The sequence below is a fragment of the Myotis daubentonii genome, chromosome 4 (genome assembly GCF_963259705.1).
Source record: "Myotis daubentonii chromosome 4, mMyoDau2.1, whole genome shotgun sequence".
In the NCBI taxonomy this organism is placed as follows: domain Eukaryota; kingdom Metazoa; phylum Chordata; class Mammalia; order Chiroptera; family Vespertilionidae; genus Myotis; species Myotis daubentonii.
This window is the reverse complement of record NC_081843.1, coordinates 84,039,045-84,057,172: the sequence shown is the minus strand read 5'-3', so window position 1 is coordinate 84,057,172 and position 18,128 is coordinate 84,039,045. Positions and strand designations below refer to the sequence as shown.

General features: G+C 40.6%; 1 protein-coding gene across 6 annotated transcripts in view; it reads left to right on the top strand.

Moving 5' to 3' along the window:
- Window positions 1–18,128, top strand: part of IPO11 (importin 11) — a 146,052-nt gene that overhangs the window by 74,050 nt on the left and 53,874 nt on the right. For all 6 annotated transcript variants that reach the window (XR_009452671.1, XR_009452672.1, XM_059694549.1 and 3 more), the window contains 3 exons: window positions 1,255–1,331; window positions 6,054–6,133; window positions 6,542–6,622. Coding sequence is in view for 4 of the 6 variants with exons in the window: in XM_059694549.1 (XP_059550532.1) it covers window positions 1,255–1,331; window positions 6,054–6,133; window positions 6,542–6,622 (238 nt within the window). In the remaining 2 variants the exon portion in view is untranslated. The remainder of the gene's footprint in view (window positions 1–1,254; window positions 1,332–6,053; window positions 6,134–6,541; window positions 6,623–18,128) is intronic.

The window sequence follows — 18,128 nt, the reverse complement described above, 5'->3', positions numbered from 1 at the left end:
AAAAATTTTATATTGGAGAATGGGAATTTGAACTTATTAGGGGATAACCAGTACCAGTTGATGTTTTTGGTCATATATTACAAAATGACACTTCAGACTTATGTGATTTTTTTAAAAAATGGCTTTCCTCTGCCCTTCTTGACCCATCTTGCTAGAGATTTGTCATTGGTCTTCTCAAAGAACCAACCTTTGGCTTGAATTTTCTTGCATGTTTGTTTCATATTATCTTCTGTTCCTATATTTATCTCATCTTTCTACTTGCTCTACGTTGGTATTTGTCATTTAACCCATATTCTAAGATTTAGCTCAGTAAATTTTAGTTTTCTAATATAAGCCTGTAATGGTATCTTTTATTAACTTAGTTGGTTTATCATATTAGAGTGCCTCCAAGAGGCCCTCCACACATGTACTCAATAGATGTGAATGAAGTTAGACAAGCTAATAGGGGATGCTCTATGAGGCATGTTTCTGCTTTTCCAGAGAATAGATTCAGTTTATCATCATTAGGTGTGTTTTCTGTGAGTGTTTGGTAGATACTCTCTTATGAAGGAAAGGTAAAGGAAGTTCCTTTCTATTTATAATTGGATGAGAGTTTTTATGGTGAATGATTTTGAATAGGATCCCCCCTCCCTTTTCTTGCAGATATTGTGACAATTGTGTTTTGTCTTCTTTAACTTCTTTTCTAGAGGCTGTTTTGAGGAGGTAAACCAGTTACACACTTCTGTGATAAACTACAACCCATATATAATTTATTTTTTATACATTTATTTTTTTTCCAGATGCTATTATTTTAACTGAGAGTGGCTTGTTCATATTAAGTTTTACTAAGTTCATATTTATTAACATTTAAAGTAAGTGTTTTTAAACTAATTAATTAGTCTAGTGTTTCATTGCAGGGGCACATCAATTATACATGACAAGAATATATAAAGAAAATAAAACTGTGAAATAATTTTTATCTTTACCAGACGACTCATAATATCCATGATTTTGCTTTATCATTATAATTATACATATTTTGGTATGTAGTCACTTTCTTTACTGTTTTTTTGCCATGTGTATAGAAATAATATTACATGATTTCTAGGTAGGTTTTTAATTTTGATGAATTTGGTAATTTTTTTAAGAGAGATAATTTTATGACTTTTTGTATTGTCTGTTCTTCTTTTACATGGGGCAGTTTTTAAAATATCTATATTGTGTTGTTAAATAGCTTTAATGGTTACAGAAAGTGATTTAATCTTTCCCCCGTAGGTTAGTGACTTTGGAAAACAGCCCATGCATTACACCAGAGTTGCTTCGTATATTTCAGAACATGCCACCACTTCTTGGTAGGTATTAAAGCATAAACTTAACTACTGTTTTGAATGCAGCCATAATTAATAGTTTCTAGATTTTTTCCTATGTAAGTTTTAAGGATAATTTCTGCTTGTTAAAGATCAAGAAATTTACTAAATTACTGAATAAAAATCAAAGAGTTCTTAGGAAACTAATTACAAGTTAGGTTTGAACTCTGGTAAAGTTTTTGTTTGATAGCAGTTCTATAAGGTATTTAAAAGGTTATACTATAAGGTTGCTTCATCAGTACAATGAAGTGAATTAGTTATGCAAATAATAATAATAAAACCTTGAGAGTATTTGCTTAGGAAGTTTTCAATATTCAGTATTTTTGGAAGTGTCAATGAAGTACTGATGGGGTGGTCATAATAATCTGGCCGGTCATAATTATCTGGCTATCATTGTATACCCTGGCCTTATCCAGCTTCTTTTACAATGTGATTTTGTGCTATCAGTTTTTCACAAATGAACTCTGTACATATTTCTGATTTAGCTAAGGAACTACAATATAAACCACATATAATCAAAATTATTAAATAGTGGAAAATCATTATTGTTTGTTGAAGTATTATATATGAGCTGTGAAATCACAAAGCTTAATGTTATGGAAGCAACGCTGTTGGTACATGAAACCATAGAAATGGACAGGGTGCTAGAAGTAGGCTTTTTGTCTCATTTAGGCCACCTTGGATGAAATCTACTTAGATGATTTTTTTTTGCCAATCTGAACATGTATTCTGAAAAAAAAAAAAAAAAATATATATATATATATCTCAAAGCCTAATATGCTCCCCGCTGGAGTTTGACCGGGAGACTGATTGCTTCTTATGACATGTGCTGACCAGGAGGGGGTGGCGTGGAAAGAAGGAAGGCCCCAGCTGGCAGCCTGAGGCCCCAATCAACCCTGATTGCTGGCCAGGCCTAGGGACCCTACCTATACACGAATTTCGTGCATCAAGCCTCTAGTAATAATAGAAAATGAATACTTTCCTTTTACATATCAGCCACCACTCACAAGTATGTAATAGCCTCAATTTTAAAAAAAATTTATAAAATTGTTGTTTTATGAGAGATTTTACCAGTGCAGATTGACATTTAAACTGATGGAGTATTTAAGAATTTTATACAGTGCTGTTTACTAGCCATTTGGTTTTTGCTTTGTTTTGTTTTAATCTCCAAAATACTATTGCTTTTAAAAGGTGTTTGTTTATAAAATGTAAAATGTAAAAATTATTTAAGGTTTTCCATTCAGAGTCCTCATTCTTCAAGACTTATTCATGAAACATCTTTAATTCCTGCTTTAGTACTTTGGGTATATTACCTGAATAGTTTAATATTGTCAGGAAAAAGTGTTTATATAGGAATATGCCAGGAAAAAGGTATACTTATTTTGGCGATATTGAAAGATTGTTTCTTTCTAATCTTGATCTAGAATAGTTATTAAAATAATCTGTTAAGAGATGGCTTAAAAGAATCCTGTCTTAAATATTTCTTCATTATAGATCTTGATAAAATTTTAGGTAGCAATGATTTAGCAATAATATTCTCTGACATGCCTGGAATTTAACAATCCTAACTTCACACTGAAATATGAATTCTTCTCAGGGGTTGCCCAAGTCTGTTGTATAGTGTTGGTCTGTGAAACAATGTGAACAAGCCCAGACTAGACTAGACTTTCTCCTTGAGGAGAAAAGAGACGATGTGAATTTTTCATAAGGATAACTTTATTCGATATAAAGCCCTACCTTTTTATCCTGAGATTTTGTCTTTTGTTGCAAAAAAAATATTTAGATGACAGCCTTTGTTATTTCATTTTATGTCTTTCATTAGCATAGTAGTTGGTCACTCCCTGTCTCCTGGACTTCCTTATCCTATCTAATAAAAGAATAATATGCAAATTAACCATCACACCCTCACTCCGTCAGTCCGTTACAAAGATGGCGGCAGCCATGGAGCTGGAGTGAGCAGGAGGCTTAGGTTGCCCCCGGCAATGGAGGAAGCCAAGCTTCCTGCCTGCCCTGGACGCCCTGAGCTCCGCTCAAGGCTACAAAGTTTTAATTATAGAAGATAAATAAATCCCAGATACCTGCTTCCAGCCGGTGTGGCATCTGCTCAAGGAGGGGCTGGGAACATGGGTTGCCAGGGACAAACCAGGCTTCGAGAGGGACCAAGGCTACAAAGTTTCAATTATAGAAGTTAAATAAATCCCAGATACCTGCTTCCAGCCCATCACCCAGGCTGGCCAGGCACCCCAGTGCGACCCCCACCCTGAAAAGGCTTGGCCAACCTGAAAACGGCCCTCAGCCCCTCAACCAGGCTGACCAGTCACCCCAGCGGGACCCCCATCCTAAAGGAGCTGTGGCCATCCTGAAAACAGCCCTCAGCCCTTCACCCAGGCTGGCCACACCCCCATGGGGTGAGGGTCCCCACTGTGGGGCTTGACCAGCCTGCAAACAGCCCTCAGTCCCTCACCCAGGCTGGCCAGGCACCCCAGTGGGGACCCCCACCCTGATCCAGGACACCCTTCAGAGCAAACCAGCCAGCCCCCACCCGTGCACCAGGCCTCTATCCTATATAGTAAAAGGGTAATATGCCTCCCAGCACCGGGATCAGCAGAGTCGCGAGGCCTCCCAGCACCGGGATCAGCGGAGCCGAGAGGCCTCCCAGCACTGGGATCAGCGTGACGGGGCAGCGCCCAAACCCCCTGATCACCCTGCGGCTCTGTGTGTGACAGGGGGCGGGGCCACAACCTCCCTATCCATCCTGCTCTGTTCGTGACAGGGGAAGGCGCCCCAACCCCCTGATCAGCCCTGCTCTGTGCCTGATACGGGGGAGCTCCCCAACCACCTGATCGCCCTGCAGCTCTGTGTGTGACAGGGTGCGGCGCCCCAACCCCCCCTCCCCCCCACGGGCCCTGCTCTGTGTGTGACAGGGTAGAGCCATAACCTCCAAATCGGCCCTGCCCTGAGTGTGACAGTGGTGGCGCCCCAACCCCTGATCCACCCTGCTCTGTGTGTGACAGGGGGCAGTGCCCCAACTCCCCTATCGGCCCTACTCTGTGAGTGACAGGGGGGAGCTCCTCAACCCCCTGATCGGCCCTGCTCTGTGTGTGACAGGGGGGAGCTCCCCAACCCCCTGATGGGCCCTGCTCTGTGTGTGACAGGGTACGGAGCCCCAACCACCCTGATGGGCCCTGCTCTGTGCGTGACAGGGTACGGAGCCCAACCACCCTGATGGGCCCTGCTCTGTGCGTGACAGGGGGCAGCACCCCAACCCCCTGATTGGCCCTGCTCTGTGCGTGACGGGGTGGTGCTGCAACCTCCCCATTGACCCTGCCTTGAGTGTGACGGGGGCGGTGCCCCAACCCCCCAATCGGCCCTACCCTGAGTGTGACTGAGGGTGGCATTGCAACCTCCCAATCTGCCCTGCTCTGTGCATGACAGGGGGAAGCGCCCCAACTCCCCAATCGGCCCTGCTCTGAGCCCGACCAAGGGCTGCACCTAGGGATTGGGCCTGCCCTCTGCCACCCGGGAGCAGGCCTAAACCAGCAGATCGTTATCTCCCGAGGGGTCCAAGACTGCGAGAGGGCACAGGCCGGGCTGAGGGACCCCCCGTCCTCCCCGAGTGCACAAATTTTTGTGCACTGGGCCTCTAGTCCTGGGTAATATGCAAATTGACCCTAACAGCAGAACGACTGGGAATGACTGGTCACTATGACACACACTGACCACCAGGGGGCAGACGCTCAGTGCAGGAGATGCCCCCTGGTGGTCAGTGCACTCCCACAGGGGGAGCTCTGCTCAGCCGAAAACCAGGCTGACAGCCGCCAGCAAAGTGGTGGTACTAAGGATGTTCGACTGTAGCTTAGGCCTGCTTCCCGCCGGCAAGTGGACATCCCCCGAGGGCTCCCGGACTGCCAGAGGGATGTCTGACTGCCAGCTTAGGCCCAGTCCCCCCCTGGGGAGCGGGCCTAAGTCAGCAGGTGGACATCTCCTGAGGGGTCCCAGACTGCGAGGGGGCACAGGCTGGGCTGAGGGATCCCCCTGAGTGCACAAATTTTGTGCACTGGGCCTCTAGCTTTTATTTTATTTTATTTATTTTTTTTAAAACATACTAAATTTTAACAAAATAGTTTTCTACTTTTCACTTTGAAAAGGAATAACTAAAAACAATATCCTTTGCCCATGCTATTCTGATTATTTAGGTTTTAAAGAACATTTTTTATGCGTAGGGGAAAAGAACAACAAAGTCCAAGGATTGAGAATATTTAAGCACAATATAATTTTGGGGGCCATAATGGGAATTCTTTCCATATGTAGAGTAACATAATTCTTATCACATGAACCCATTTAAGCACATGTCCAAATGTGATGGTAAAACGATTCTGTTGCATGTTGTTTGCCATCCAAGCATTAGAAATATAGTTTGATTCGAAAGATTGGGTCATTTGGTTATGTACTTCTTTTCTGAAAGGAAAAAAAAAGGAACTTCATATTCTTTTCTAAATTGATTTAACTAGTGGGAGATACATGAGAAAGCTTTAAGTTATAGGTTGATGCTGGTTTTTAGATAGTTATCTATATACTAGTATTCTGAATAGCACTCAGAAAAGATTTGTGAAGAAGTGTAACTTAATTTTACATAAATCACTTTATTCAAACTAACTGAACAATGAATTAGCTTGTCCTTTAAAAAAATATTTATTATTTTGTCAGAACAAAGTTCAGAAAATCTCAGAACCTGCTTTAAGATCATCAATGGTTATATCTTTTTGTCATCAACAGAATTTTTACAGGTATGTTGTAGTTTTTACATTGTAAACATTTATATAGTTATGATTTTGTTTCTAATTTGAAATGAGGAGGTACCTTTACAAAATTTAAATGATTCATCTGTATTACTTGAAGTGGGGGGGAAATTTTATAAGCATTGAAAACTGCAGGGCAGATGAGATGCAGCCATTAATTAGTTTTTTAAACCCAGAAAATATGCTCTTTGAATAAATAGATTCTCATATTGCTATAAAAATCAGCATAGGGAATAAGTTATACTTTTATTCTCTAACCTTTCCTAAAGAGTTGTAATTGTAACTTTAGTATATAAATCTCAAATAGATTATAATGAGTCCCAAATTGAATTTTATGTGTTTTTTAGTATTGTAGATACATTCGTATGTATATTTTGACCTTTGATTGAATTTCAGACATATGCAGCAGGTCTGTGTCAGTCCTTTTGTGAGCTGCTAAGTGACATTACTACAGAAGGTCAAGTTCAAGTGCTCAAGGTATTGTCACTTTAAAAATTATTGTTACAAGTTTATAAGATTATTGTTACAAGTTTTCCATCTATATTTTGTGAAATTGGATCTTTATTTGAGTTTGGATGATTGGCAAGGAGAAGAGTAATTCTAGACAGTAATATCTTTTAGCAGTATTCAGTTGGTCTAATACTTCAGGACCAGAAGTCTCAAATTTGACCATGCGTGCAGATCACCTGAGGATGTCGTTAAAATGCAGATGCCACATTTTTAAAAAAAATATATATTTTATTGACTTTTTACAGAGATGAAGGGAGAGGGATAGAGAGTTAGAAACATCGATGCGAGAGAAACATCGATCAGCTGCCTCCTGCACACCCCCTACTGGGTATGTGCCTGCAACCAAGGTACATGCCCCTGGCCGGAATCGAACCTGGGATCCTAGAGTCCGCAGGCCAACGTCCTATCCACTGAGCCAAATCAGTCAGGGCCAGATGCCACGTGTTTAAGAAAGTCCCCTCATCCCGAGACCTTCCTTTGTACAGCGAGGCTTTAAAAACTTTTATGAATTATCCAAAGGCTGGTAATATTTGATACTCTCACCCCTCTAGTTTGTTAGCCAGCTTTTGGATAAAATTTTTCACATTATAAATTGTTACTTTTAATTTGGGTTGACTATCAGAATACCAAGTTTGTATGGATTGTGTAAAATTAAGAACCAATATCAAATCACTGTGTTGTACACCTGAAAATAATATATTATATGTCAGTTATACCTCAGTTAAAAAACAAAACAAAGCCAAAACAATCAAATAAGCTTTGAGTTAGTCTTTATGCATTATATCTTTACAGGTTAAAGATATATATTATCTTTATATATCCTATCCTATATAATAAAAGGGTAATATGCAAATTGACCCTAACAGCAGAATGACTGGGAATGACTGGTCACTATGACACACACTGACCACCAGGGGGCAGACGCTCAGTGCAGGAGATGCCCCTTGGTGGTCAGTGCGCTCCTACAGGGGGAGCTCTGCTCAGCCAAAAACCAGGCTGACGGCTGCCAGCATAGCGGTGGTGGCGGGAGCCTGTCCCGCCTCAGCAGCGCTAAGGATGTCCGACTGCAGCTTAGGCCTGCTTCCTGCCGGCAAGTCGACATCCCCTGAGGGCTCCCAGGCTGCCAGAGGGATGTCTGACTGCCAGCTTAGGCCCGGTCCCCCTGGGGAGCGGGCCTAAGCCAGCAGCTGGACATCCCCCGAGGGGTCCCAGCCTGTGAGAGGGCAAAGGCAGGGCTGAGGGACACCCCCCTCCCCCGAGTGCACAAATTTTGTGCGCCAGGCCTCTAGTTGTAAATAACAGTGTATAATTAAGAACTAACAGGTTCAGCCCTAACCGATTTGGCTCAGTGGATAGAGCATTGGCCTGCAGACTGAAGGGTCCCGGGTTCGATTCTGATCAAGGGCATGTACCTTGGTTGCGAGCACATCCCTAGTGGGGAGTGTGCAGGAGGCAGCTGATCGAGGTTTCTCTCTCATTGATGTTTCTAACTCTCTATCCTTCTCCCTTCCTCTCTGTAAAAAAGCAATAAAATATATTTAAAAAAAAAAAAAGAACTAACAGGTTCTGAGTTGTATATCATCTATATGTTAAATCTATATGTCAAATATAGAAATAGTATTAAATAAATGTATATTTTTACATATAAACATAAGTATATATTTAAATATATTATTACACTAGAGGCCTGATGCACAAAATTCATGCAAGAATAGGCCTTCCTTCCCCTGGCTGCCGGCACTGGCTTCCCTCGCAGCTCTGGCTTCGTCCGGAAGGTTGTCCAGAAGGACGTCCAGGAAGATGTCCTATCTAATTAGCATATTATGCTTTTATTATTATAGATGTATATTTGTGTGTTTATATACATACCTATATATACATATATTCTTCATATATAGACTTTGCCAGAGAGTGTAGCTGTTAAATGTATGCCTTGTTTGTTTTTGATTTCTTAGCTATGTTCTAAGTGAAATATGAGAGATGCTTAGGTGAAGTGTTACTATCATAACAAAGTAGCATTTATTTTGTGAAAACCATGGCATTGCTTTAGATCCTAAAACTATTTGGTTGCCTCCCGTGAAATGAGAAGTGTTTGCACAAAAAGGTTCATTGTAAGAAATGTACTTAACTAATCACTGTAATGTAGCAGTATACACAGAATACTTGGGGGACAAAGTGGATAAAAGTTTGTTCAGATAATAGCTACTATACATCTAATAAGAGTAATCATCAATTTGAGCTTATTCAAGCATTATAGTATTTTATTTGTTGTTCTTCAGACATTATACACACATATGCACATGTAAAGCTCCAGACATCCATGTTAACACATTGTATGCGGGAAACGTATTTATATGTTTTACGTTGACTGGTAGTAGGGTGCGGGACACGTATTAATACGTTTTTTATAGACTTGCGGTAGAATGCGGGTAATGTATAAATACGTTTATTTTTATACTTTTTTATTGCTCTAAAGGGATGCTAACATGCAGATATACGAATTCCAAAGGACAAAATTTGGGTCTCTAACACATACAATGGTGAATTATGTATGTACTTCCAGGTATAACGGTAATCAATCTATTCAACTGCAAAAATGGCCCGCGCCACCTGTTAGCGCGCGATAAAAACTACCCGCAAACAATGTGTTAACATGCTTGTTAATTTCACTTATAAATTGGTTGCATTTAGTATATCACTGTTTACCATGTAAGTCAGGGGTCAATAAACTTTTTCTGTGAAGGATCACATAGTAAGTGTTTTAGACTTTGTGGGTCATATAGTCTTTGCCTCAACTATTTATATAGTTTATTTACAAAATTATGCAGTTGGTTGGATTTGGCCCTTTGGGATAGTTTTGTCAACCCCTGGTACTAATACTCAGAGCTTTCTTCTGTTAAGCATAGGTAATAGAAAAACCACAGTTTCTGCTCTTAAGACAGGTAATAACAAATGTAGGAGAGGTTGTGGAGAAAAAAGAACCCTTATCACTGCTAATGGGAATGTAAACTGAAACAGCCTTTATGGGAAACAGTATGGCAGTTCCTTAAAAAAAAAAAAAAAAAAAAAAAAAAATTTAGAATTACCATATGATCCAGCAATCCCTCTTCTGAGTATCTACCAGAAAAACTTGAAAACATCTATTGGCAAAGATATATGCACCCCTATGTTCATTGCAGCATTATTCACAGTGACCTAGACATGGAGACAACCAAAGTTTGATAGAGGATTGGATAAAGAAGATGTGGTTCATATACACTATGGAATATTACTCAGGCATAAGTAAAGAAATACTGCCATTTGTGACAACCTGGATGAACCTTGAGAATATTATGCTAAGCGAAATAAGTCAGAAAAAGCTAAGAATAAGAACCATATGATTTCACTCATATGTGGGATATAAAACTGAAACTCAAAGACACAGACAGACAACAGTATAGTCGTTACCAGAGGAAAAGGGGTGGGGGAGTAATAAGCGGTAAAGGGAGCCCATTATCTGGTGAGGGAGATGGTTTAACTTTGGGTGGTGGGCACACAATGCAATATACAGATCATGTATCATTGAAATCTATACTTGAAACCTATATGATGTTATTAACCAACTAGGAGCCCAGCGCGAATCACGCGGTGCCGCCCACCCACCTGCAAACCTGCCTTGACACCTGAACCTGTCCATGCAGAGCTCCAGCGCACCTGGCCCAGCCCCCAAACCCTCTGGCCTTCTCTGGCCACTTCAAGCCTCGCCCTCGGTTCCTCTAGTCTCCTAGGGCTGGTCCCGCCTTCCCTGGGTGCCTCCCTGCTTCCACCCTGTCTCTAGAGCAATGTGTTGGCTCCATCCCATCATGGCGCCCAGAGGAGAGCGTGGAAGCCTCCGGCCTGCTGCACTATGCTCCTTCCCCTGGCAGGTGGGCCGTGGGACATTCAGAGTGCGAGCGGTGGGAGGTGAAGCACTAGTGAGGGGGGCGCTATGGGCTCTCACCCCTGCCCTCCATGGCACCGGATGGTCCCGCCTCCTCCGGGCGCCTTGCCCCTTTTGCCCCGTCTCTGGAGTAGCGCCCCAGCTAATATGCTAATGACCTGGTCGTTACCCGTTATGGTGTATCGAACATTAGCCTATTAGCTCTTTATTAGTATAGATGCCACCCCAATAAAATTAATTTAAAAAAATTATGAAGTGATGAGAAAAGGAAGGAACTTGACAATATTATTAAGGACTGTATTTGTTTCCTAGGGCTACCATAACAAGTACCACAACCTGGGTGACTTAAAACAACAGAAATTAATTTATTATAATTATAGTGGTCATCTCTCTCACAGACTTCTGGAATCTAGAAGTCAATATGTCATCAGGGCCATTCTCTCTCTATCCATCGCTCTCTCTGTAGACTGCAGAGGACAGTCTGTTCCATGTCTTTCTCTTAGCTTCTGGTGGTTGCTGGAAGTCTTTGGCTCCCTTGGCTTGTACATGCATCACAATGCCTCTGTTGTCCCATGACATTTTCCTCGTATTTCTGTTATTTCTTCTTTTAAGGGCACCTATCATAGGGGATTAACTTTATCTTAATCACATCTGTAAAGATCCTGTATTCAAATAAGGTCACATTCACAGGTATCTGGGATTAGGACTTCAACATACCTTTCTGTGTGCAGATTTTAATCTATAACAAGAATGTAGTATTAAAAAGTAAATTGATGACTTTTATGTATAGAGAGGTAGTAAGGAGAACCTGATCTGAGTAGGTTTTTGTAGATAACAGTGGCTCAGTAGAAGAGAAAATGGCTCCAAATGATACAAGGGATTGGGATTTCAAATCTAGAGGGTATATGGAAGGATTAATTTGGAAAAGGAGCAAAAATTTGTTTTCTGAATTGGCAAAGATGGCAGTAATTGAAGGTGTGGTTATACTGGTAGGTGAAGAGTATAGGTAACTGGCATGTGACCTTGGTGTCCTCAGTCAAAAGAGACAAGGTTGTCAGAACTGCCTGATGCCTGTCAGTATGAGACAGAGGTACACTGCAGAATGACTAAAACAGTACTTCTGCACTTATTTCGGGGTGGGGGGCAAGTATTATTCATCTCAGTGTTCATTCTTTTTTTTAATTAAATCTTTATTATTCAGATTATTACATTTGTTCCTCTTTTTCCCCCCCCATAACTCCCCTCCTCCCAGTTCCCGCCCGACCCTCTGCCCTCACTCCCCACCCACTGTCCTCATCCATAGGTGCACAATTTTTGTCTAGTCTCTTCCCACATCTCCCACACCCCTTTCCCCCCAAGAATAGTCAGTCCATTCCCTTTCCATGTCCCTGATTCTATTATAATCACCAGTTCATTGTGTTCATCCGATTATTTATTCAATTGATTCTTAGATTCACTTGTTGATAGATGCATATTTGTTGTTCATAATTTGTATCTTTACCTTTCTCTTCCTCTTCTTAAAGGATACCTTTCAGCATTTCATATAATACTGGTTTGGTGGTGATGAACTCCTTTAGCTTTTCCTTATCTGTGAAGCTCTTTATCTGACCTTCAATTCTGAATCATAGCTTTGCTGGATAAAGTAATCTTGGTTGTAGGTTCTTGGCATTCATCACTTTGAATATTTCTTGCCACTCCCTTCTGGCCTGCAAAGTTTCTGTTGAGAAATCAGCTGACAGTCGTATGGGTATTCCCTTGTAGGAACTGAGTTTCTTTCTCTTGCTGCTTTTAAGATTCTCTCTTTGTCTTTTGCTCTTGGCATTTTAATGATGATGTGTCTTGGTGTGGTCCTCTTTGGATTCCTTTTGTTTGGGGTTCTCTGCGCTTCCTGGACCTGTAAGTCTATTTCTTTCACCAGGTGGGGAAGTTTTCTGTCATTATTTCTTCAAATAGGTTTTCAATATCTTGCTCTCTCTCATCTTCTGGCACCCCTATAATTCTGATGTTGGTACGCTTGAAGCTGTCCCAGAGGCTCCTTACACTATCTTCGTATTTTCGGATTCTTTTTTCATTTTGCTTTTCCAGTTGGGTGTTTTTTGCTTCTTCACATTTCAATTCTTTGACTTGATTCTTGAGCTCCTCTGGTCTGCTGTTGGGTGTCTGTATAATATTCTTTATTTCAGTCAGTGTATGCTTAATTTCTAGTTCTTTATCACAACATCGAGGGTCTCATTAGATTTCTTGAGGATCTCACTACATTTATCGGCAGTTTTTAGAAAATTACTGAAAGACCTTAAAAGTGTGGTTTTGAGCTCTATATCTTCCATTTCTCACAGCTGCGTCCTGTTTCTTTGTCTCCGCATTTTTTATACTTTCTTGGTGCACCCCCTAGTGGTCTTTATGCGCAGTCTTGTAGTGAAGCCTAAATTGTTGTAGGTAATACTGGCGGGGATTTGACCTACAGGCCAACTGGCTGTGAGAATCAGCTGTGTCAGCAGTGAGAGAACTTCTGTCCTCTAGGGAGGTGCTAATCTAGCCTTTGCCTGAGGCTATCTGGCAAATGCCTCTGCGCAGGGCTTGGGCAGGGCGGGTCGCAGGGGATCAACAGGGTGGGCCAGAGCGAGCAGTTATGGCTGCTCTCAGTCCCGTCCCTAGGGGCTCTGCCTCTCTGAGTCCCAGCAACCGCTGCAAACTCGGAGAGAAAACTGCCTTCGAGTTCCAGCCAGACAGTCCCGCTTCTCCCGTTTGAGTCTGGGTCCCTAGAGACTCGCCCGGATCTGGAGCTCAGAGTCTGCGACTCCCTCCCGATTGAAAACGCCAACCGCGCCCTCAGCCACCAGCCCGCTCTGCATGCACTCCGCACCTTAGTATTTGACTTCAGCACTGCACCTCCTCTGAGTCTCAGTATGCGTTTCTCTTTCCTCCTAGTTGTAGGACTTCCACTCAGCCAGCGTTCCTGTGGTTCTGGGTGATGTCCGTTCCGTCTTTTAGTTGTATTTTTGAAGTGGTTGTTCGAGGCAGCAAACTCCGGCGTTAACCTATCCTGTCATCTTGGTTCTCTCAGTGTTCATTCTTAAATGAATTATATCTTACTGATGTTTCAGTTGATTTTTAAGCATGATTCAGTTATATTAATGTCTTAGGCTTTAAGGCTTTAAGATAATTATAATGTTGAAAGGTTTTTTAAAAGAATTGAGATAAAAAGTTCTTTAGTTGATTCTGACCTTCCATACCCCCAAAGTCTATTTACCAAACATTACACTCTTTAGCACTCTCTCTGAGTTTTCCTGTCATATTTTTTCTTTTTTTTAAAAAAAAAATATATTTTTTGTTGATTTTTTACAGAGAGGAAGGGAGAGGGATAGAGACTTAGAAACATTGATGAGAGAGAAACAGTAATCAGCTGCCTCTTGCACACTCCCTACTGGGGATGTGCCCGCAACCAAGGTACATGCCCTTGACCGGAATCGAACCTGGGACCTTTCAGTCCGCAGGCTGACGCTCTATCTACTGAGCCAAATCGGTTAGGGCTTCCTGTCATATTTTAAATCATAATAGAAACTTAAAACTAGAAGAGGGAAAATAGAGTGAAACTGTATGGCAGAACTCTGATTTTAATTTTATAGGTTCTTCAGTTTCTTTTTTAGAGTAAAGGATAAAGGCTGAGAATCTGTGCATGCCACTCTTACCAGGGAGCATGTGGGCTTCAAAGGGGGTAATAATGGGAGTCTCTGTCTGGCTTGTTGAGACCCAAGTGTGTCAATCTTCACCCACACTAATTTCAAAGTATTCTAGCTCCAAAGCTTACAAATAACATTGTGATTTTCTGTTAAATATTATAGCATTATCATTGACTTGTTTATTAAAGTTTTTTGTGAATTTATGCTCTTACCCAACCGATGTGCTGGCAATATATAATTATAGTGAGGAACTTCATCAGTCTAGCTCTAGCACAATCTTAACTTAATCTTTTGCCTTAGTGATAATTTCTTCTCTGGAAGTAGAAGAGATAGCAAGGAATTGACACTTGGGACTTACTTCTAACTATTTGAGAGAAATCTGATTGGCAATGTGGGAGTGACAGAAATTTGAGAGAATTGCTATGTCATTAAGATGTTATCTTTATAGATTATTCAGTGTATGTATTTTTAAAGTTTTTTATCCTCTACTAACCTATAAGCTTTTCTGTGATCATAAACTTAGTAAATATATGTTCTGTTTTCTCTGAATGCATACAATGTAAGTGATTTGGAAGCCTGGGAATCCATAATTCTCATGTTACGGATTGCCAGGTGATTATCATGACATCGGGTAGAAGTGCTGTGTAAAGTATGCTGACAGTGCATTTGGAATGTTATTCTCTCCATGACCTGTGTTTTGGTTTGCACACCTAGTTCTGCTACTTCTATAGTTCTTGAGTACATTCTGGGCTTAAATTCTATTAGTTATTATGTAAGGGTTTTTACTATGTGATTTTTTTATAATCTGGAACTGAAATATCTGAAATCCTCTGAGTTAAATTACAATTTATATATTTTAAGTGATGAAGGAAAGAGGTTGCTTCTTATGTTTAAATTTGAATTAAAAAATTTTTTCTCCTGCTTTTATGCAATGTTATTAGTAGTAAAGTAATTGTTGAAAGACAATTTGTTTTAAGTCACATGGAATGGACATTGTAAAACTTATTTGAAAAATGAGTCAAGTTTTTAGAATATGTCCTAAGGAGAATATTTACTTTCTTACTGTTTTTTAAAAAATTATATTCATGTAAAATACTTAGAGGCAGGTTACACTCTGGACTACAACGAAACTGTATGGTTAGAGTATTGGCTCTACTACTTCGAAGCTCTGTGAGGTGAGCAAGTTAATCTGTGTTTCTCACTTTCCATCTATAGAATGGGGATGAAAACTTTACCTACTTCCTAGGTAGAGGTGAGGATTACATGAGTTATATAACAATGCCTAGCATGTAATCAGCTAATCTAAGTGTTGGCTATTTTAATCTAATTTAATACCATTATGTAGTTATCTAATAATATATACACCAGTAATCTCCCTTTGGGATAAAACACACTAATACACTTGTAGGCCACAAAATTGGTTGGTTGCCAAGATCTTTGGCTGTAAGAAAAACAAAAAAAGACAAAACAAGTTATTTTGCCTATTGCTCTGACCATTTCTTCTAAATAAATGTTTATTTAAAATAAAGAATACATTAGTTAACTTTTTAAAAGTTAAGTAGGTGATTTACACAGTGATAGAGCTTTACTCTTTATCAAGAACTATGTATCTTACCTGACTCTTTAAAATTAATTGTATTTCTTTCTTGTTTATCAGAATAGCACAATTTAAAATTTTTTTATTTATGAAAAATTCCAGATTTACATAATGTACAACACTATTCTTACAATTTTAGCAGAAAAAAATGACTTTCTTAGAATTTTTTCCTTTGAAGTAAAAGGAAGGTAATGTCATTATTTGTCCCTCAGTTTTACTTAATATATTTTTTATTGAATGACTCAGCACAAATCAGTTTTCATACATATATATTAAAATATTTGTAACATTTAACATAAGTTGTAGATTAAACCAATTTCTCTGTAACTATGCCAATAGGAGGTCGTTAATACTTTAATTAAAATTTGATAACATGAGAACCACAGGAACTCTGGCTGAGTGGAAGTCCTACAACTAGGAGGAAAGAGAAACGCACACGGACACTCAGAGGAGGCGCAGTGCTGAAGTGAAATTCTGAGGTGCGGAGTGCGCGGAGCGGGCTGGTGGCTGAGGGCACGGTTGTTGTTTTCAATCAGGAGGGAGTCGCAGACTCTGAGCACCAGATCCCGGCGAGTCTTTAGGGACCCAGTCTCAAACGGGAGAAGCGGGACTGTCTGGCTTCGGTCAGAGCGAGTGCAGCTTTCTCTCCGAGCTTTGCAGCGGGTGCTGGGACTCAGAGAGGCAGAGCCCCTGGGGACAGGACTGAGAGCCGCCATAACTGCTCTCTCCGGCCCACCCTGTTGATCCTGTGCGACCCGCCCCGCCCAAGCCCTGCACAAAGGCATTTGCCGGATAGCCTCAGGCAAAGGCTAGATTAGCACCTCCCTAGAGGACAGAAGTTCTCTCACTGCTGACACAGCTGATTCTCATAGCCACTTGGCCTGGAGGTCAAACCCTCCCTGGAATTAGCTACAACAATCAAGATTTAACTATAAGACTTCGAACGAAGACCACTAAGGGGTGGACCAAGGAAGCATAACAGAATGCGGAGACAAAGAAACAGGACAAAATTGTCAAAGGAAGATATAGAGTTCAGAACCACACTTTTAAGGTCTCTCAAGAACTGTGTAGAAGCTGCCGATAAACTTAATGAGATCTACACGAAAACTAATAAGACCCTTGATCTTATATTGGGGAACCAACTAGAAATTAAGCATACATGGACTGAAATAACGAATATTATACAGACGCCCGACAGCAGACCAGAGGAGCGCAAGAATCAAGTCAATGATTTGAAATGCGAGGAAGCAAAAAACACCCAACCGGAAAAGCAAAATGAAAAAAGAATCCAAAAATGCGAGGATAGTGTAAGGAGCCTCTGGGACAGCTTCAAGCGTACCAACATCAGAATTATAGGGGTGCCAGAAGAAGAGAGAGAGCAAGATATTGAAAACCTATTTGAAGAAATAATGACAGAAAACTTCCCCCACCTGGTGAAAGAAATGGACTTACAGGTCCAAGAAGCGCGGAGAACCCCAAACAAAAGGAATCCAAAGAGGACCACACCAAGACACATCATAATTAAAATGCCAAGAGCAAAAGATAAAGAGAGAATCTTAAAAACAGCAAGAGAAAGAAACTCAGTTACCTACAAGGGAATACCCATACGACTGTCAGCTGATTTCTCAACAGAAACTTTGCAGGCCAGAAGGGAGTGGCAAGAAATATTCAAAGTGATGAATGCCAAGAACCTACAACCAAGATTACTTTATCCAGCAAAGCTATGATTCAGAATTGAAGGTCAGATAAAGAGCTTCACAGATAAGGAAAAGCTAAAGGAGTTCATCACCACCAAACCAGTATTATATGAAATGCTGAAAGGTATCCTTTAAGAAGAGGAAGAGGAAGAAAAAGGTAAAGATACAAATTATGAACAACAAATATGCATCTATCAACAAGTGAATCTAAGAATCAAGTGAATAAATAATCTGATGAACAGAATGAACTGTTGATTATAATAGAATCAGGGACATAGAAAGGGAATGGACTGACTATTCTTGGGGGGGAAAGGGGTGTGGGAGATGTGGGAAGAGACTGGACAAAAATCGTGCACCTATGGATGAGGACAGTGGGTGGGGAGTGAGGGCTGAGGGTGGGGCGGGAACTGGGAGGAGGGGAGTTATGGGGGGGAAAAAAGAGGAACAAATGTAATAATCTGGACAATAAAGATTTAATTAAAAAAAGAAAAAAAAACATTTTAAAGAATATCAAAAAAAAAATTTTGATAACATGATTTAGGGCTATTTTTATATGAACATTGCTATTGTCAAACCTGTA